Genomic DNA, 22,914 nt, shown 5'->3' with positions numbered 1-22,914 from the left:
ACGTTGGTACAATTAGGTCTGGGAGGGGCTCTACACACCCAGTCCTGAACAAGAGCGCTGTGTTTGCCATCTTTGCACGCTGAAAGACCTTTTCAGAGAGAGATGTGCCACTTTTTTCAGTACACACTTTTGTGAAAATCCCACTTTTGATAAAAATAAAATACATAAACAAATAAATAAAGCAACGTCTGATATGTATGTTCAGATTTCAAAGATCAATCTTAGGATATTTCACACACACACACACACACACACACACACACATGTATATAGTCTAATGTTTGAGGTTTCAGATTCTCTTTATATAATCAATTATGATGTATGTACTATAGAAATGTTCACTGGACAATGATCTTTACTGATAAATAAATAAATAAATAAATATAATAATTTACAAATTACATTAAACGAAATGGTGAGGCAGAAAGGGTGTAAATGCATTTTCTTGTAAAATGTAATATGTTTTATTTATAACTAAAAAGTTATGTTTTTTTTTATTTTTTTTATTTAACAGTGTATTTGTGTTTTTTCTATTTTATTTTTATTTTTTTCTGATGCCAAATTGACCCCAAACAAAAACATCACCAATGTATTGGACAAATTATATATATATATATATATATATATATATATATATATATATTTTTTTTTTTTTTTTTTTTTTAAATGAAGAGTGTCTAAAATATCTACATACTGAGATTTTAGTTTCTGAAAAACAGAAACGTAAAAAAAAATGTTATTTAAGACATATTTGCCATTTGAGTTTCCAGGACCCCAAACTCCCCCCAGTGTATCTCAACACGACAGGAGTGTTAAGAGATTCCTCTGAACAAACTGAACTGTGGGATTGTTCCTCTCAGATACTCCACCCACTCACAGCAGGAGCATCAGGAGAAAAGCAGGTGTCTTGTGTGAGCTGCTAATGTGATTGAAAGCCCCACGAGGGGTCATCAACCCACACCCGATCACACGAGAGAGGACTTTGTGGCCAGAAACAAATGTGATTCAGTCTTTTATTTGTCCGTGAGATGGTTTTGCAGATATACACTGAAACACATCTGGTAGAATCATTGGCAGCCGGTGCGTTTAAGATATTCCTGCTGTGGGGGTCTATATCATAACTACAAACTGGGTTAAATGAGGCTATCTGAAATACTTCTGAAATAAAAACGCTAACGAAATAGTAAAATTAATTTAGGATTATTCCGATAGTTTAGACTGCTGTTTTGTGCCACGCAGTGTCCGGAAAGAAGAAAAAGAGAAACACTTCAGGGTTGAGAGGGCTTTGGCTGACATCTGCTGGCCATTATATGAAAATACAAGATCTATCTATCTATCTATCTATCTATCTATCTATCTATCTATCTATCTATCTATCTATCTATCTATCTATCTATCTATCTATCTATCTATCTATCTATCTATCTATCTATCTATCTATGACGTAAAAGTAAACAAGTAAATTATTCTTATTAATAAAAAAATAAATAAAAAAAACAACAATAATAATAATAATTTGTATCATATTTTATTTATATTTATATTTTATTTGTATAACTTTAGATTTTTTTGTAATGAAATATTTATAAGAAATTTAGAAATAAATATTTGGTATTTCTAAATGTAAAAAATATTGTAAAATATTACATACATTTTGTAGAATTCTGTTCTAGAAATAGTATATCTATTTATAACACACACACACACACACACACACACACACACACACACACATAAACTACATATCTCTACCTTTTCTTTTTTTTAGAGCAAAAGGTAGATTTACAATGCAAAAGTAACGTGCAATAATATTATTATAATTTTTTTAAGACATAAAAGCATTGATATAATATTCAATAAGAGGCCCAGCTTGGGAATAGTTTTGCATTTCCATACACCTCTTCAGCTTGCCTGATCCCAGATCTTTTGGATCCACAAATAGCATGTGGAAGGAAGCTTTCCTGTACACGTAGTCAAGTGAAGAAAGACAGATGAAAGAGAGAGAAAGTGAGGAGGAGGAGGGGAAGAGGGGAGAAAATAAGAAAGCGAAGGAGCTGCTGGCAAGCCTCGGTGCTTGTAATTGGTTCCAAGTGTCCCAGATTTCCCCGAATTGGAGAGCTCCTCTGGTCCTCCTCTCTGGGGCTCCTCCGCAGCAGCATGGACTCCATTTGCCCCTGGATTCTTTATGGTTATTAAACAATTTCCTGGGGAACTTCTGGACTTCTGGCAGTACAGTGCAGGTAATGGATAAGTTTAGCGGTGACCCCGCTGATGAGGCGGGTCAGACCCACAAACTCTAAAACACCCACACAACAGCAGCTGCCTTCTCATCACAGACAGCGTCCCTCGCAATCATTTAACAAAGTCATACAATGAAGTATGAAACGTACTGATAACAATTCTTGGAAGAAAACGTTCAGCTTCTCTATAAATGGGTTATCACAAACACTGGCAGATTAAATATGAGGCGGTATGCATAATACACAACCACAGGAAACGTTGGGTTAAATTATTAATTTAGGTCAAAATTTAAATACGACCAAATATGAAACATTCTCATTTCACGACGTGTAGAGTTTGAGTTGTCGAATTGTTTCAGGGAATCATTTTCTGTAATTATTGTTCAGCAATACAAACACACAAAGCTTTCTTTTCTGCATATAATCGTCAGATGTATTTGACCGAGTCATTGTGTTCACTAACACTAAATCTCCTCATGGACAGCCTGCATTTGTCATCCAGCTTTAAAGCTCAAGAACTCAGAGCTGCAAATCTCTGCAACCTTTATTCTACCCCTGCCAAGCGTCTTCAAGACTGAATCTTCCCTGAAGCCTAGAAGTGAGATCCCTCAGTCATTAAGATCCATCCATCATGCATACAGGAGTTAGAAGAACTCAGAAAGCCCAATATACACCTGTCAGCCGAGCAAGTTTCAGCAATAGAGTCAATTCATGGTCAGAGCTGCAAAAGACTGAATATAATGTTTCAAGACTGCAACTTTTTTTTAAAATCTAGTTTAAAGCACAGGTGCCAAGTTTAAAAATATACTCTGTTTTATATTTTATTACTTAGAACAACATTTATACTACTTAAAATAAATGTTTTAATTAAATGACAAAACTGAATATTGAGTGTACATACCTTACTCATTAAAATATGCGTTTGTGTGTGTGTGTGTGTGTGTGTGTGTGTGTGTATGTCATGTCATAAGAAGGTCAAATTAACTGACATTTTTAGATAATTGTTGACTTCCTGATTTACTGTATATGTTTTGTTTGGACCACATGACTTCAATTATGAATACAAATAATTACATTATAAATAATGCATAACATATAGCACTATATATATATATATATATATATATATATATATATATATTAAATTTACATCTAATAAAATTTAATTCAGAAATGAAAAACACTCATATAATTCAAGTCTTTTTGAACAAATGATCAGAGATGAAAAATAAGCCTAGATTGACTTTAAAAGTGTTTAAGTTGAAACTGAAGTTTGAAGACAGGTGCACTGGTAATGTTGAGTTTAAAGCTGAGAAAACAAGCACACAGTCACTGGAAAACCTTGTTATCTCAGCCTGAACGCTCACTTTGCTCTCAGGAGTTGTTTCGGCTGACTCATATTGGAGCGACACAGAGAGAATCCAACAACTCAACAAACCAAACCCAACGTCAGTCCCCAGGATTGTCTCATTCATCACCGCGAGGGGCCAGACCTGTGAATGCACATCCCTCCTGCTGAGAGCGAGCAGACCACCATGATGAAACCTCCACCCATCCTGTTTCCCAACTGCCTGGCCCTGATAAGCCGTCTTGGTCGGGAGGAACAGCGATGGCCTTTGCCTGAGTCAACGGAAGTGGAGGAAACAGAATTCCTTACATGACAACAGAAAGCACAATGGAGACAGGAAACAATGATATGGAGAGGACGAGAAAGAATGAGACAAGAACAGATAGTAAAAGAAGACCTTTGTCAAGAATTTAACTGCTTCATGAGTGGGGAAATACACGCTTTAAGTCCAGCGGTTCTCAAATGGTTTTGCTTCAGAGCAAGATTTTACATTGGACATCAAGTAGCAAACCAAAAACAGTACTATAATATAATATAATATAATATAATATAATATAATATAATATAATTTAATATTTGCACTAAAAGCAAATTCAGTTTTATCCAAAACAAACGATCATTATTCTGGTAATGTTGTTATTGTACTGTGTCAGTTTGGGAGTTAAATGTCTGGCGAGTTTGCGTTAAACGTGTTTGAAAGAAACGCATCACCTACACTAAACCTAAGTCTAAACTTAACCAATAGTGAAAAAAAAAAACATTGAGGTAAAAATGCATTTTAGCTGATTTCTATAAGTTTTAAGCTCATTTATTGTACTCATATCGAGCACTTGTACCAGGTGCGCTAGTGAGCAAGTTTAATACATTAGCAAAGACACACATATAGATCTGGTTCTGTGATAAAAGCGGCCAGTGGTGTAATGTAACTAAGTAAAAATACAAATCAAATTTGTGGAAAAAGGAATAGAAGTTACTTTTGTTTTACTGCCGCTACTGCAAGGAATAGTATGTATGGGCAAGTTTTTTGGGGAGTTTTGCGGAAATACATGTGCTGTTATTAGAAAGAAATGAGAACAAACTTGCAGAACAATAGCTTCACGGGCTAACAAATAAATAAATAAATAAATAAGTATTAAAATATTCTAGCTAAAAAGCTCTCATGCTGAATGCTTGCATATCTGTGGGGAACAGGTTTTTGTAAGAAGGTAATGTGCGGGCGGTCTAAAGAAATCCTCACTGACCGATATTGTACTGAAGTTGTATATGAGCTACACATTTTCTCCGTCTCACAGGGAGCTGCCTGTGGATGCAATCAGAAACCAGGAATCTACTAAAGCCTTGGACGGTTAACACTTCTACAGTGGAAGCCAAAGAGGGAACATGAACGCGCGTGTGTGTGTGTGTGTGTGTGTGTGTGTGCGTGTGTGTGGCCGTTAGCCTCAGTACCATCTGGTTCTGTGTGAGCTGTACAGCTGCAGTGACTGTGCTGCCACCACTTGGTTCTTTCGTTCCGTTCGCTCTCTGATTTACTGTCTGGATTTTTATCAGCCGGCCGCATGCCGGGGCCTGCGGTACACCTCGCCTCCACCGCGTGGACAGACAGTTAGGCCTCCCCTGAACACCCTGCCAAACCTCCACTCACCCTCACACACTGCAGCACACGCACCCGTCATGAGCCCTGCTGCACTACTGCATTCTGGGTATGCAACCATTTCAAAAGAGAAATGAATTGCTGTATGTGTTTTCATTACATCACGAACATGGCACGTGAATTTCAGCACAATAAGCAAAAAACATGGGAATGTTAGGAGAGAATAAATTAAAGTGCAACATAAATAGAGGTGTTTATGTTAACTAAATCAATGTGTCCTTATGTAAATTTATATTTATGCATTTAACAGACACTTTTATCCAAAGCAACATACAGTGCATTCAGGCTATAGATTATTATTTATTTTTTTTGATAATGTATGTGTGCCCCCTGGGAATTAAACACACAAGTTTTTGCACTGCTAACACAATGCTCTACCACTGAGCCACAGGAGCACTGTGTAAATATATATGTTGCCCCTGCCCCAGACCTGATTGGTCCTCTTTTTCAAAACTGCCCAAATTCATCACAAGCTTACTAATAGATTTGATTCTGATTTCAATTTATTTTTTATTTAACTCTGTTTCATTTAGGCATATATCAGTTACAAAGTCTATTTTGCATATATATGAAATGTTTTTTTTCTGCTAATGGTCTAAATTATGATTCTGAAATCTGCTTTAAACTTTTTGAACCATCAGTTAAAAGAATCAACTCAAAATTAAATTGTTTCAGCATTCAGGCTAGATTCATCACGTCTAATAAACATGTAAGCTGTATGCATTTCAAAATGCACTGCAAACTTTACATTTACTAATGTAAAATCACAATGCCATGGAAAATGTGTATTATTTTGGAAAATGAACGGCAAGGCACAAAATAAGCAGCTAAATGGGTACTGAAACACGGAGTACAAGATCGATTGATTTTGTGAATCAATATATATGTAGATGTATCCTTAAATAATGATTGCAAATATATATATATATATATATATATATATATATATATATATATATATATAAAAATGCTTAATAAAACAGTGAGACATCCATTTAATATGTACATATACCAACAATTAAAGAAAGAAACTGGTAAAACTTAACTGCCCTTCATCTACAGCCTTAAATCTGAATGTCAGAAAGAGCATTATGCTTCTATGCCTCAATATTGAATAAATGCACCATATGCTTTTACTGTTCGTGAAAAATGTCACTCACATATATTTCCTCAATGGTAACTATGTGTGTTTGACCTTTCAACCCTGCCAGCTATCAGATTCCTGTGGGATATTATTGCCTCCACCTCACCTCTTTTGCTCTCTCTCTCTCTCTCTCTCTCTCTCTCTCTCTGGCTACTCGTGTTCATGAGGTAATGTCTGCATTTGTAATCTGTCTCTGTGTCTTTGAGAAAGAAATCTTTCCTCTCAGAATGTCGAAAAACCTTACATCAGACCTTCCTTCAAAATAAACATAGAAATGCAGCCTTTGAAACAGAAACTGGATAGTGCATGCATTTAAATGCCACAGACACTCAAAGCAAACTGGAATAAAACACAGTTCATATCTAAGTTAATAGGTTTCAGGCAAAGAAAAAAAAAAAAAAAAAAAAATTCAAAGTAAACAAACAGCAGAACACCATTTTTCTACAGCGGTCTCTAATCCAGCCCACAGCGATTGTCCTGGTCAGTGCTGTGGAGAGAGGAAAGAGACACTGGTTTGAGGTTGGTCACAGAACCACGACATGAAAACATTCATAACTCCTGGTTTACTAACCTCACAAACAAAACCGGACGGCCTTGGAAATAGTTCACTATCTATCACGTGATTATGTATGTCATAAATGATTTACAAGGTGAAATACATGACAGATTAATATTTTGGAGTATAATATAGTATAACTAAGCAATATTAAACGAGCAAGAGAGGAAAAGTTGCAATTATGGTGCAAGTAATCAAAGTCGTGCTGAAGCTCAACATGATTGCAACTGTGATACTGCTTTTATACTGTTTAATAAATAAGAAGTTAATATTGAGGAGCTTACATGTTAAGACACAGTAATGATGAAAATAAATCCGAATGGAGTCGAGCTACGATCAGTGGCTGGGTTTTTACGAGCAACACACGCTAGTGCTGTTTCATTCATTTCGGTTGATTATTTGATTCAATGACTCTCAGACTTGTTTCGCCACATGCTGATATATAGTTGACTAATAATATTAATATATAAATACTGTGCATAAATGTTCTTTTTGTATATTGCATTTTCATTTAATGATAAGATTTATTTATTCATTTTTTTTTTTTTTTGGCATGGTAATGGTTTAATTGCTGAGCATAGAATGTTTTATTTATTTAAGTATTTTTCCCTCCATCTGTTTGAGGCTGTTATATGAAAATATGAGAGAGATGCTCATATGGACCACTTCTAACTGTCTATAAGAAGACCTGAACTCCTGAACTCAAAAACAGATGGGAGTCTATCAAAATTCTTTCAAACAAGCATACGTGAATAAACGCGAAGCCTTCACGTCTCAGTATTCTGACAACAACAGCTTGCTTTGCACTTTTTTAGTTCAATCAGAATGTTTCAAACCATTTGGAGGTTGAGAGGTGTAGTCATAATCAGCAGAAAATAGTTTAACAGTGATTCAGACGAACACCTCACGTCAGTTTCCAAAGTAGAAGTTGTGCATTTAGCGAACGATGCAAGGTCAAAAGGTTTAGAGATCTCATTGATGGGAAATGTATCTCAAATCATTGCTGACGCCTACTGTAAATATCCTTAAAATATGAGCACCATGAGTCCTGAAAAATTTATTGACATGAAAATATAACCACTCCAACCTGAGCTTTGCAAATCAACACCCACACATCTGACAGAAAGTCGTCCAGAACTTTTTTTTTTTTTTTTCTCAAACAAACACCCAACAGAACTGGATGTACCAAGCAAATCTTGACTTTTAGCCCGAAGATAATCATTTCTGATGATAAATGTACACATTTTAGTAATTTTTCCACATGCAAATACTCACTTTACTCTGTTCTGCCAGTAAGGTGGTCATTTTGGGTAATTTCTCAGGGGTTTTGTTTTCTACCGGCAGTGGCGTGGGAATGTTGTATGATTGCCAGACTGGATTGATGAGGTCTTCCTTAACTGACCTACAAGTGCCCTGTGCATGATCTCTGTTGGCTGACGGCCCTATTTCCTTCCAAATAAGTCCTTACAACCTCAGCTTTGTCATGATGAGCCATGCATTTATGTAGATGCTCTGAGCCACACATTGAAAACTCTATTTGCCAGCTTTTAGTACACACAAGTAGTACACTTACCATACTGTACTTTTAAAAAGAGTACTTATTACAGAAATAATAATCTAAGAATAATACACTGAAGTGTGAACTGAATGCAATATTTTCAGATGCTTAATTGCATGTTATCTACAATTAAATTAAATTATTATAGTTAAAATTTATATAGTTTAGAATGTTTTTGAGCCACTTAAATTTTTATATGTAATGTCAAAATCATTATTAAAATACTATTAATTTAATTATTAATATATGGTTAATATTGAATAATGTACTGCATTTTTAAGGTTATGTTGAAACTTGGATGAAGTATTAAAGTATATTAATATATAAAAAATAACTTTAAATGCAACACCAGATAACACATTTAAAGTTATATTCAAGTACTTTACATGTGCTTTATTATGAGATTATTAAAACATGATTTAAAAAGGAAACATTATCATGAAAGATTCTCTCTTTAAATGCACTGAATTGCCATTTTATTTCAGTAAAATTGTATTACTGTGTTATGAATTACAAATATATATATATATATATATATATATATATATATATATATATATATATATATATATATATATATATATATATATATATATATATATTTTTTTTTACACTCTATTCAAATTCATCAGTGTGTTTTGCTGACGTATGGAGGTAGACAATGGGCCCTTCACTATCTCTCTTTTTCGATATTGCTCCCTCTTTCAGGCAAGAGAAACCCTAGCCAACTGTTACAACCTCGGGCACTTCATTTGACATCTTTGCACATATTGGAATGGTTAGTGGAGGCCTAACCTCATGACCTTGTGACCTCTCCTCCTCTCACTCATACACACAGCCTGTCTTAGACAGCCTCCAGGGAGGCCATGGATTAGGAAGGAGCGCAGAATACACCATTCCCCGACTCACTGAGCTCAAATGTGGGGTTACACTCTTGTCTTCTACACTGCTGTACTGGTTGGAACTGTATTGCACCTTGGCACCCAAAGCACAGAGGGACAGTAGGATAATTGGGCCTTTTTGGACAGGTTTGTAGAGCCTTCAGAGGGACTTCAGTATTAGATAATGTGTCCTGTTGCATGACTGAGTGTTTAAGAGGTTCTGGGCTGTGCCTGGCCACTCTTCGTTCTCAATCAGCTTCTGTCTCTCTTAGCCAATGCACAAAAAGCCTTTGGGAGCATGACACTAGAGAATCTGCACTGACATTACTAAAGAAAAAAATAAATAAAATAAAGGCAAAGTATATACCCCCCTAAAAATGTTCACCACCATTTAGTCAACCTCATATCTTTTCAAACCTGTTTTTATTTTTTTGTTTATTTTTTTTTTGTAAATTCTAAAGGCAGGGTCACTTATGTTCTGCAAATTTTTGATATCCATTCAGTCATTTAAATACACAAAAGATCCATAATTCAGTTCGCCAAAGGAGGTTCAACGTCACCCTTTCAAAGTCAATGAGAAGCATTAATGCCGATGTTAATGTAACGTTAGAAATAAAGCTTTGAGCTACAAAAAGGGTGCAAAAGCTACATAAAAATATCCTAAAAGTGGCCTGTGCGATTTCTATGCTATATTTCAGTCTGAAGTCTTATGATAGCTATTGTGTTACAATAATATGAATATTTAGTTATTATATACTGATAATGTTCTGACATTTATTTTGACATTCCTTGGCATGTTTATGAGAGATAATGAAAAAATAACATACGCAAATATATATATTCATCTGTGAATTGGTTGATCCATCTCACTAAGTGAGTCTGAAGGATTTGTGAACAAATCAGACTGAGCTAGTTCTTGAGTTCAACTCAATGATTCAGTCTCAGCTCACTGAAGAGTTTAGTGAATTAGTGAAGTGAATAATGACTTCCATTTCAGCCAGCTTGATAGCCTCAGTCCCCATTCGTTATAATAGCATGAAAAAGAAGGACAAGCAATTATTATTATTATTATTATTATTATTATTATTATTATTTTTTGTTTGTTTGTTTGTTATTACTAAATTGGTTCATTTTTGGCTATCCCATTAAATACTGATTTTAATCATGACAATTCTCTGAAGATTTTAGTATGGTGATGGAAATGACATTAATGTATTTGGTCTTGGTACGCTACGCTGCTGAATTGCTGCTACTGTTGGTTATGGCTGTAGTTGTATATTATTGCTGCAGCTGCAAGCAAGTACAGTAACTTACTACTGCCAATGCATACGGCCATGTGGTGCTGTGAGTATTCAAGACATTCTGCTGCTGCACAAATAGCATATAAACTAACCCTTAGTAGATCTATACAGGTGGAGCTGGGGGGAGGTGGAGGGTTTCAGAGAAACTCTGAAAAGCATGCTGCTGGAATCTGTAGCTAATGCTAGCCTGCCATGTAAATGCAAGGCAGTAAGCTCATTGGCTGCACGAACCAATCAGCTTGTGCCAAGTCACTTAGCTCTCTGAACATCATCAGTTACATTAACAACCCATCAGCCTGTGCGATCTAGAGTTTAATGACTAAGCTATATATAAGTATCCCTGTTTTCTCACTCCCTCTTTACTCTTTAGTCTCTCTCCTGAACTCCAGCAGTGTAGCTTTTCTTACCTGAGGTTACAATACTTAGACTGTGAAATCATCTAGTCACCGCCGTTCCCCACCTCCCTAAAGTTTGCATGCTCTCGTATAGCAGATCTTTAATATTTATGGTTGTAGAGCCGAGGGAGCGGAAGGGGGCTGAGGGGTGGAGGTCCACACTGCTGGGGTGGCGGTTTAGCAGCCAGAGCCCAGGCATGGGCCTCCATGTTGAAATGATTAGGACACAGGAAACTGAACCTGACACTGCTGACACCAGGCCTCACCACCACATCCTGCCCACAAGACCCTCACTGTGCCAGAGCACCCCTCTCATGACAGCTAGACGCTGATTTACACCTTCTGATAAGAGGAACTTGGACATGGAAAGAGTGGCTGCGGAATATTAAATGGTAGCAGAATCTTTATGTCCATTCAAGTCAATTTTGAATGTGAAAAAATTTATCTTTGATCAATAAATTGCACAATTGACATGTTGCCACACGTCTTATCCCATTTCTCTTGTGCATTTTTTTATATAACACTGACATAGTTTCTGCCCCTGGTGAATTTCGGTAAGAATATTTACTAAACAAAAAAAAAAAACAAAAAAAAAAAACAATTAACACACCTTTCTTCTTGCCCCCATTTTTCCCTTCTGTGTTTTATTGTACTACAGAGATCTAGTGCCACCTTCTGGTGTGGGTTATTATAAATTCACATCATTCTTAAGGGTCCAGAATAACTCTGAAGAAGAAGGATAACATCACTGGTCATATCATATTTGCAGTTTAGCTTTATAAATCTTATATGAATATTAATTAACTTTTGGTACTTATTCTTGAGTACTGGGATTGTTTCTGAAAAAAAAATGAAAAAGAAAGATTTATTTAATAAAATGTCTATCATCCCATTGATAAATAATTAAACACTTTTTGATAAATGCAAGGACAAATCCAATTCCTCACTTGTTAAATATATAAAAAAATCAAGGTTTCATAGTTGTTAAATTTAGCACCTTGTTTGCTTATGTTTCAGAATCTGTGATTGAGCCCTTTTAAAAGAGTATTTAAATGTTTTACAACTTCTAAACTATCACCATAGATTTAAAAGTGAATGTCTGGGATAATACAGTCTTTTTGTTTGTTTTTTTGCAGGTGAAGATGGGCTGACGTGATGTTTCCATGACAGGGATCGTAAGGATGGCACGAGTATTGCTTGGGCTCCCAGATGGCCGTCTCTTGTGCTTGTTTTCTTTAATAACACACTGCTACTGTTGCCATCGAGATGGCCGTTGGTTACAGACAGAGCTTTAGGGAACCACTACCTCATTAACATTTTTAACAGGCCTGTTGTTTGTCTTTCCTTCCCTCTGGTCATAATTATATCAGTCAATTAACCCTCAGAAAAAGGTCACAACAGCGAGGGAGCCAAACTATTAAAACGTGATTCACTAACTTTAGCCATATTCACCTCATCCTGTCTAGATGGCAAATTACTGCTGGATAATTTGACTACAACACTGGAGGATAACATACATTTACTTTACATTTATTTTAAATTACTGAGACTTATTTTCATAGATATAGATTCGATTGGAATATAAGACACACATGTGGTGGGTGGATGATAGATAGATAGATAGATAGATAGATAGATAGATAGATAGATAGATAGATAGATAGATAGATAGATAGATAGATAGATAGATAGATAGATAGATAACACTACTCGATCACCGTACTCTTACTCTTATGCTATTCAGCAGCATAAGATATATTTATCTCATATATATTTATCTCATGCCATATAACATGTAGATGTCCACCATGTTCATCCATAAAGTATAGCTTTTATTCTCCAAAAACACATTCCTCAGTCACACACACAGAGAGAGAGAGAGAGAGAGAGAGAGAGAGAGAGACCAGAAACATATACAGTCTGCTTTGTAGCTTCATTAGCATATTTCTGTATCAATAATTTTTTCATCTAAAAAATACAAAGGTGAAACCGTCTTCCCAATAAGGAAAAAAATAAAAATAAAATGAATACATGCGGGCAACACACCAGAGACCTGGAGAGACATTGACAGACTATGAGGAATCTGCATCGCATACAAACTCAAGTTCAGAAGAGAATGGAGGAAATCAATAGTGCAGTATGCAGATTATGTGTGAGAACAGTGTGCATCTTCTTCTGTTCCTTTTAATATACAATAAATAGCCAGAAGCCCGGTTATGGCTCATTACTCTAAGAAGTGTCATTAAAGGTTTGCTAACTTTGGTTACTACTGCCAATTCAGCATACACTGCAGATTCTTCTTCTTCTTCAAAATAAAATAAAATAAAATATGAAATGCGTGTTTAGTAGGAAAGACAGCTGAGCTTGTTGCTCTGACGGCATTTGAGTAGCTTGAGGAAGGTCTCTATCTTGTGGGCGTCCTTCTTGAAGCAGATGAGCAGGTTGTAGTCCCTGAGGATGGACTCCAGCATCTCTGGGGACTGTTCATTGTATGGGGTCAACGTGTGCTCGAAGATGGACGAGGTCGTCAGAATCCCTTCATCCAACATCTGGAGAGAAACCGGAGTGAAAATGCTGCTTGGCACGGTTGCATTATGAGACGCTGTGTTGATACTGATTTACCTTGCGGATGAGGACCAGCACACCTTGTTCAAGGCTGAGCAGTTTATCAGACACCCACTTGGTCTTGTTTAGCAGAGCGTCCGGGGCGTCATCGTAACGATTAAGAGTAGTTTGCAGATAGATCAGGGGTTCCATCCAAGACTGCACCAGCATCAGGACCGAGTGAAGCAGCCATTTATCCTGCATAAAACACACCAGAGACGTGAAAGGGCTCATGGTGCGAGCAATCCAATGTGCATCGATTTCTTCTTTTTTTTTGAGAGATTTTGATGTACGGACAACATACTGTAACTTTCAGAACATCTTCTCCAGTCCAAAAGGAGCATTTATTACTAAGCTGCGGAAACGACTACTGTAGCTTGAACTCTCTGACTTTAAAAACATGAATATATTAACAAACAATCGCCCACATTTACACACCAACAAAGCATGTTTGGTGTTTAGAATCCATCCAACCGATTCACCAAGATGAGTTATCATTTCTAAACAGCAGAAAAAGCATACACAATTCCAGTTTGCATGCGGCTAATAAAAGCTGATTATGTCAGCTTGACCTTAAAGTTTTATGATGCACATTTTAGGATGTGTGTTGTCCTTATTGTAATGCAGACTAGGGTTATTAGTTAATAATAATAATAATAATAATAATAATAATAATAATAATAATAATAATAATAATAATACAATTTAAATATAATTCATATATTTCAAATATGTTTCTTATAAAACATAAAAAAATATTACAATTTAGCTGGTATAAGATAAAATGTCTAATTTTCTTTTAGGTTAGCTTCATGTACTGAAATAAAAATGAAATAAAAATGACCAAAAGCCATATAAAATCATCTCTCTCTCTCTCTCTCTCTCTCTCTCTCTCTATCTCTTTCTCTTTCTCTCTCTCTATATAAGGCATTGATCTCAAGTATTAACAAACAAACAATTCATCATATAAATAAATAATGACCCAATTTACAGACTTCAAACTCTAAACGGATTAAAGATTGTGAATACAGCAGTCAAGACTACTTCATAAATCAGCACAACCTCCCGGTGAAGGCGAGGTTACAGGATGTAACCAATTTTCAATATTTTTGCAACAGTTTTTCTGTACTGTAGCTCCAGAAGAATTTTCAGAGACTGTAAAATGTCTAAATCAAACGAAAAGACGTGTCTACTTAGGCTGTGTACACTGGTGGTGTTACAAGACTCATTAACTAGTAAGAAGCTGAAATGATTAAACCTATTTCAGTGGAGAAAGAAGGTTTATTGAAAAGTAAACAGCCTATTTGGTGACAGAGGCAATTGTGTTCTTAAGAAATACTAGTCTCTTCATTGAAAGAGCTGTCAGACAGTAGTGCATTAGATGAACAAGACAGCCTGCCGTCACAGACTTTCACACAATACCCGTTAGGCAAAGCTCATTTGTTCAGAGCTGGAACACATGGTTCAAGTATCAGTTTTCCAGTGAAAGACTTAATCTCTACTGACATGCATGGATGGATGAGAAAACAAACAAAAAAACCTTATAATTCTGCCATAGGATGAGAGTAAGAAAGTTAATTCAAAGAGAAAACAAACAATACTATTTTTATCCCCCCACTTTATTTTTCTTCAGAAGACATTACTTAATATCTTAAGAGATATATATATATATATATATATATATATATATATATATATATATATATATGTAACCCGGGTCCTCCCTGACGCTCCTCACACTCGCTCCGAGCGAGGCTGGAACCCGGGTCTCCGGCATGGGAGGCAGACACACTAACAAGGAGGCTAAATGGCTACAGCCACTAGCATCTGTCGCTAGTGCGTCTCTTGAGATCGGGGAGTGAGGTTTACCTGCACAGCACTGCTCGCTGGCCTCTGTTACACTCACCCCCCTAAACCTCACTCCCATCCAGGTCACGGCACCAATGTAACCCCTCTCACCCGGGTCCTCCCTGACGCTCCTCACACTCGCTCCGAGCGGGGCTCGAACCCCGGTCTCCGGCATATATATATATATGGCGTGGGTTTACGCGCTTTGGATGAGCGCATGCACAAATCTTCTCACTGCGCTTGTGGTTCTTAAATATTTAAACTGGCAAAGCTTACATGAGTTTAGTTTGAACACGGATAAAAACGTGTGTTTTTCAGGTCTCAAATGTGCGCACACGCTATCTGCACCCGGTGATGACGGAATAAATGACTGCTATTCCAGCATAAGGCGTTCTTCCAGCAGGATAATGCACCATGTCACAAAACTCAAATCATCTCAGACTGGTTGCTTGAAAATGAAAATGATTTCACAAATGGCCTCCACAGTCACCAGATTCCAATCCAATAGATCGGCTTTTTATATATATATACCTGTATTTATTTAATTTTCAGTGTTCAGTCAGTGTTTTGTCAGAATATCTAAATGTCCCTAAAATATGATTAATTTAGTATAAACAGACACTGAATTAGGTTGTATAATATGTTTGTATCAGTTCCTTCTGCATGCTTCTAAATAAATAAATAAACTGGGTAAAAATAAAGCTAATTCAAGATGAATTATCTGAAATCAAATCTATCACTTAAAACCTCTGTTTTGTTATGTTTTAAGCATATTTAGATACTTATTACTGGGGGGGAGGTAAAAATACTGATTAAGACATTACTTTTTTACATACTTAATGTGTACTCTGAAGTGTCACAATAAATCTCCATATTCAAAGAAATTGCATAATTAAACAAATAAAAGAAAAGAAAAGAAAAGAAAAGAGAAGAGAAGAGAAGAGAAGAGAAGAGAAGAGAAGAGAAGAGAAGAGAAGAGAAGAGAAGAGGAGAAGAAAAACTGTTACTTGCAAGCAATCTAAACCTCCATTTGGGGCTGAAACATCTTGAGTCAATAAGGCTTCTCGCCTTACAATGCTAGTTTATATATCCAGTATAAAATCAAATGAAAAATCTCCCCACCGATATTTGCTGAATTTCACTCTTGGAGCCCGGGATTGGGAAGGGTTTGCTGTGGCACAGGTTTCCTCCCTGGTTCCTCAAATAATGCAGAGGGTACGGGATGAACATATCCTCCTGTAGGACACACGGATCATGAAGATCTGGAAATCTTACTTTATCTGTTTTAGATTTGGATGGGTCAATTAGGCAGCAATGTATATATATATATATATATATATATATATATATATATATATATATATATATACATATATATGTGTGTGTGTGTGTGTGTGTCACTTCAGACAACAGACTTGGAGGATCTGAGGTGAAAAATGTAATTATACCATCATTCTCTGCAAGTTTTCCCGCTGCGAGAAGACCATTTACTTAAGACTGATAAAACTGACTGATAAAATAATCAAACAAGACTTTAAGGCATCTCACAGTGTTTATAATAAGTCTGATTCATTAAGATTACAGTCTCTTTAATTCAGAGTCATGCACACAGCCGGCAATAATGAAGCAAGGTTGATTAAATGAAACCAAATAATGAGATTAAATGAAAGAAAACTTACAATCATTTTGGCTAATAATACATCTCAGCTGATGAGATGAAATTACATTTCTTATCTGATTCTGTGTTATATATTTCTTTAAGACAAAAAAAAAAAAAAAAAAAAAAAGCAAAGATTGAGCAACAGTTAATTCATGTGCAAACTACACTGTCAGAATTATAGTTCAACTTCATTTGGTATGTCATTTCTGTCTTGTTTTCCAGTACAAATATCTAACGATTCTTAAATCAAGAGACATTTAGAATCATTAGAAATCATTAAAAAAATATTTCTAAAGAAAATTTGTAAAAAGTAAGATTATTTTTCTTGTGTTTAGATATGTACTTGAAAACAAGACAAAAATACCAATTATAATTTTTTTTGTTTTGTTTTGTTTAATGCTTAAGTTTTTAAGTTTTTTTTTTTTCAGAAAACATGACTGAATATCAAATTTTGCCTCAAGTAAATGTTTCTTGATTGAAGTATGTTTCGATCTCTCTCTTTCTTCACAGTATAAAGACTTCCAGTGAATAATAAAGATCAGACAGAGATTGTTCACTCACAAACAGAGTACAGGACTCTTCAGAGACGCGGTAGATGAGCTCTGCATGTTGGATGACACGATCCAGAAGTTTCTCCTGAGAGATTGATGTACATTGGGTGAATGATCCCGTCTCGTCTTTGCAGTCCAGAGGAACGGCGTGAGGAAGCCAGCAAGGCCACAGTGACACACACCACAGCCAGGCCTGCAGAACTGAGGACACACACACACACATGACCAGAGAAACACACCATAACTGAGATTCACTTGAAAGATTCACTTTAGCAAAGAAACAGCTGAACTGTTAAGCTAATATCCTTAGAAATATTTTTGCTCTCTGTTGAGATCACATATTTGATAAGCGAGCACTGTTTTCATTTCAATGCTAATGCGTTTCTTCTAGGCTGCTGTCGGCAGATTTTCTTGCAAAAAGCAAATACAAATCTGGAGTCAATGTACCTTTAGGCCTGTTCATTTTGCACAGATTTGTCAATGGTCAGTTGTTTGCATTCGATACAAAACACACTGGCTTTATATAGCAGTTATTCATGAATATTCTCAGAGATCCATAGATTCATAAACTCACCTGCTCAAGTGTAAGGAGAGCCGTGGCTTTCTCCTCAGACTCCTGCATATGTAGGCCTTTAACAGATACCTCTGAGAATACGAGAATACCAATGAATAATGTCACCAAAAATAATGCAGGTTTTATTAATGAAGGGGAAGTTACTAAAAATATGTCTGCCCAAGATAGAAGAAACATATTTATAGTTTAGCTACTGTCAACATGATCTGTCAAATATTTATTTATTTATATTGTGTCATATTTCACAATATTGCAATTTTAATCTATACTATAGATAATATCTGCCAGTGGGGTAGGAAAGAATCAGTGTGAAATGTTTCAACAAAAAGCCATGCAATTATTGTGTTTCATGATCGAATGTTTTTTTTTTTTTTTTTTTTTTTTTTTTATATAAATTGTTTTAAGATTAAAAATTTTTTCAGAAAACACAACTTTATATTTTGTGTCAGTGGGTTCACAATAACGCCTAAGGTTACGTATGTAACCCTGGTTCCTCGAAGGAACGAGACTCTGCGTCGTGAACGAATGGGGAACGCGTCCAGCATGACGTCTCTGAATAACATGTATAATCAGTCCAATTGAAGGGCGAGATGTCATAGGCGGGTGACGTCAGAGACCAGGAAGCATAAAATCATGAGCAGCGAAGCCCTATAATCAGCCCCAAAGGATGAAGCAAATGCCGGGCCAAAGATGCTGGAAGTGTGGCACTGCGATGCAGCATCTCGTTCCTTCGAGGAACCAGGGTTACATACGTAACCTTAGACGTTCCTCTTCAGGAACTAGAGCTGCATCGAGAACGAATGGGGAACGAGAATGCCCACGCCGCCAGACTTTCAAATCTCTGCCTAGTGTGGAAGAGCACAGTTTCCTCATTAAGAGAGCTCTGGATTGGAGAACGGTTTGAACAACCTCGATTGAGAGACCGGAAGCTAAGACTTGCGCCTCCTCAGAGACCACACCTACAGGCTCTAAGCTCCTCTCATGGAGTGCCGTCAAAAAGAGAAATCAGGCCCAGGAACCATACCTGCACCCGGGCCAGAACTGGGCCACTAACAGCAGCCGGACACCGTCCCGCACACTCTCTCCAGAACTCCCAGGAGAAGAGCAATCGGGGGAAAAATGTACAGATGAAGCCTCAGCCACGTCTGTACCATAGAAGACCAGAAGGGACAGTGCGATGTCTCTTGAGTCACAAACAGATCCACCCAAGTCTGGCCGACCTCTCCAACTCTGCTTCATCACCTCGGTGTGAAGCCACCATTCCCTGGGCCTCGGCCCCTGCCTCAACAGGATATCTGCTCCCATATTAAGATGCCCAGGAATGTGAACTGCTCTGAGCGAGAGGAATTCTTCCTGGACCCACACAAGGATCTGGTACACTAGTTTGTATAAACGGCGTGAGTGCAGACCCCTTTGGTGGTTTATGTAAGTGACCACCGCTGTGTTGTCGGTGCCCACCAACACATGGTGACCTCTTAGGTCTGGGAGAAAATAACGAAGTGCACGAAGCACAGCCAGCATCTCCAGGCAGTTGATGTGCCATGTCAGATGGCGACCACTCCACAGACCAGGACAGGGCAGGGCAGGGCAGACCCAGCAATCTCAGAGACTGCTTGACAGTGAGTGACTGGCCTTCTCTCACTCTCGCGACTGCAGTGAGGATCGACTCGATCCGAGCAGGTGACATACGTTCCTGCATCGTGGTCGAATCCCACACCACGCCCAGATAAGTGGTTTTCTGTACTGGAGAAAGCACACTTTTCTTGGCGTTAAGTCTTAACCCCAGCTCTTTCATGTGAGCGAGAACGACACCTCGGTGCCGAACCGTCATCTGCTCTGATTGAGCTGATATCAACCAATCGTCAATGTGGTTGAGTCATGAAAGTGTGGGGTGAGAGTGCAAGGCCAGCAGAAGATCTGTATTGGTAGGCTTTTGCCCCCAAAAGCAAACCTCAGGAACTTCTGATGAAGAAGGATGGAGATAAGTGCATCTTTTTGATCTATCGTGACACACCAGTCCTCGGACTTGGCCTGTGCAAGTGTGCTGAACTTCAGTCCCCTGACTGAGCGGTTCAAAAAGCACAGATCTGAAAAAAGAACAAAACCTCATCCTTCCTCGGAACAGTGAAGTACCGGCTGTAGGACCCGGACTCTGAAACTCAAGGAGGGACCACCTCGATGGCCTCCATCCTCAGAGAGAGTCTACTTCTGTTCCATTACCAGAGCCTGCTTGGGGCCCACCAAAACTGGATTCTCTGGCCTCCCACTACAGTGTGCAGGACCCACTGAGACACATTTGACAGTAGTTTTCACGCTGCCAAATAGTCAACTAAGGGAATCAAGACTGATCTCTGGTGTCATCAGAGCAATTAGCTCGGTGCCCTGCAGCGCCGCACCAGCAGGCTATGGCCAAACTAGCTGCTCTGGAAACCTCCCAGGAGGTCGCGAGCCTCTTAGCCTTGCACTTGACACACTGGATGCGTGGCACAAGCGTCTCGGCTGTGTGGCGTGTCCGTTTTTAACTCGGCTCCCATGTTAACAGGTTAGAGCTTGCAGACTGCCTGCGTGAGACGTGCGTGTCCCTACCTTTTTTTTTTTTTTTTTGGCAGGGAAAACACACAGCCTGAATGCTGCCTGCTCTCACCCAAAACTTCTCTTGATTGAAGCGTTTGCTGAAAACAGAAGGCTGATTACTAGGGATGTGCACATCATTGCTGCATTATCGATATATCTATTCACAGAAGCTTCTATTTTGATATCGATATTTTCTGCAAAGTATTGATACTTAATTATATTTATAATTTCTTTGTAACTAAATGTTTTAAGCAGTGTGTGCAGGCCAATCGGTACGGTGTGTGTATGATATAAAAAGAAAAGTTTTCGCGGACGCAGTGGTATGACGCTAACACCGATTGGTCTGCGGCTGTGCGCAGTGCAATGTGCCATTCAACAACACAACACGGCATACACGGTCGCGACTTGCACGAAAGCGACAGCAGTACCGCCACTATCTATACGCAGAATATGCAGTCTGCGTAGGGCACCAAATCCCAGAGAGGGCACCATCCCAGTTGCTCAAAAAAAAAAAAAAAAAAAAAAAAAACCTGCACCACTCTCCCATCCGTGGTCGCGACCACTCACACCTCATGTTTGCAGCTGAATGTTCATAATTGATGGATGGACATCTTTGCCTGGGTAAAATCATCAATCCGGTGCAGAGAAAAGAAAACTATGAAAAAATGAAGTTGGCTTGACATTGGAAGTTCGAGAGTCTCAAATTTAGGGACCGTCTCTAAAGTTACATGCAATATTGGTATACACTTTTCTAATGTCAGTAGCATTTGAGGAGAATGACGTACAGTCAAACTTCCGGTTTGTCACAAGTTTCGGAAAGTTTTTTTTGAGTATGGCTCTGTGTGACGTTAGATGGAGCAAAATTTCCTTATATGCGTCCTAAGGGCACTTCTGCCAGAAAAACGCGCGCTCCCGTATAGCAGAGCACTGAGAGCAGAGACATTCACTGACCAGAGTGAGAGCAAAATGTCACAAAAGAAGTGTATTTTTGGTTGCCAGGGCAAGAAAACCCTGCACAGATTACCAAAAAAAAAAAAAAAAAAAAAAACTACATTAAGGGACCAGTGGATGGAGTTTATTTTTACAGAGCATCAAAGGAGTTTTGCAAGTGTTTTTGTTTGTTCCCTGCATTTCGAAGATGCTTGTTTTACAAACAAGGCCCAGTTTGACGCCCGGGTTTGCATATTGTTTATTTCTTATGGATAATGCAGTCCCAACGAAAAAGGGTATTGTGTGTTGGAACCACATGCGGTGAGTAAAACTGCTTCAAATATCTCTGTGTTGTTAACTTAGCTATCGGTGCATAAGCACATCAAGTAAACAACATGCGATGTTGTCATCAAACTGCACTTTCCACATGTACAGCTTAAAAAAAAAAAAAAAAAAAAAAAAAAAAAAAAAAAAAACATAAAGTGGAACTTTTCCAAAACCGCTAAGCAAATATATACAGTTTCAGTACATACCACATAGAGACGTCGTTGCTGATGCTGCTCTTGTTCAATTTCAGCCTCTGGATCTTCTGATTCTGGATCATAAATATACGCTGAATCTGACTGTTAGCCATGGTTTGTTTTGGATGTTTTTTTCCTCACGGTAATGTCACAGCTTCAAAACGCTCTCAACGCAAAGGCCTACTCGTGCTTGTGATTCTTTAGCTCCGCCCACACGTCACGCCTCCAGACGGTCGTGTTTTTTCCGGGAAAAATCGGTACAGACTATCTTTCTCTTACGTATATTATAAAACTAAAGACTTTTTGGAGTTATGAAGGATGCAGTCCTACTCTATAGGTACTCAAGATTAACAGGATATTGAGTGAAAACGAGCAATTTATTTATTTCTTCAGAAAACAAGACAGATTATGCAATTTTGCTTCTCAAATAAATGTGTCATGATTCAAGAAAATGTGTTTAGATATTTTTACTGGAAAACAAGACAAAAATACCAAGTAAGAAAATTATAATTTTCTTCTTTTTTTCTAGTATTAGGCTTAAGTTCAATTAGAGACAAACACACTGGCTTTATATAGCA

At 37.6% G+C, this 22,914-nt stretch overlaps 1 protein-coding gene across 1 annotated transcript; it reads right to left on the bottom strand.

The window, feature by feature from the left end:
- Positions 1–12,692: 12,692 nt before the first annotated feature.
- On the bottom strand, positions 12,693–18,219 carry LOC113061304 (somatolactin-like). The gene is made up of 5 exons (XM_026230329.1): positions 18,185–18,219; positions 17,748–17,938; positions 16,649–16,762; positions 13,697–13,876; positions 12,693–13,623 (listed from the first exon to the last, which is right to left on the bottom strand). The coding sequence occupies exons 1-5, from the start codon at positions 18,198–18,200 to the stop codon at positions 13,417–13,419; spliced, it is 708 nt and encodes a 235-aa protein (XP_026086114.1). The 5' UTR covers positions 18,201–18,219; the 3' UTR covers positions 12,693–13,416.
- Positions 18,220–22,914: the final 4,695 nt, after the last annotated feature.

The sequence above is a fragment of the Carassius auratus genome, chromosome 43 (genome assembly GCF_003368295.1).
Source record: "Carassius auratus strain Wakin chromosome 43, ASM336829v1, whole genome shotgun sequence".
NCBI classification, from domain to species: domain Eukaryota; kingdom Metazoa; phylum Chordata; class Actinopteri; order Cypriniformes; family Cyprinidae; genus Carassius; species Carassius auratus.
The sequence above is the reverse complement of the archived record's forward strand: the minus strand, read 5'-3'. Positions and strand labels throughout refer to the sequence as shown.

Coding starts and splice junctions, on each gene's coding strand:
- LOC113061304 (XM_026230329.1), bottom strand. Junction 16,763..17,747: donor AAGAGTCCTGTACTCTGTTT/GTGAGTGAACAA, acceptor TGTGTCCTACAG/GAGGATATGTTCATCCCGTA. Junction 13,624..13,696: donor TGCTGGTCCTCATCCGCAAG/GTAAATCAGTAT, acceptor GTTTCTCTCCAG/ATGTTGGATGAAGGGATTCT.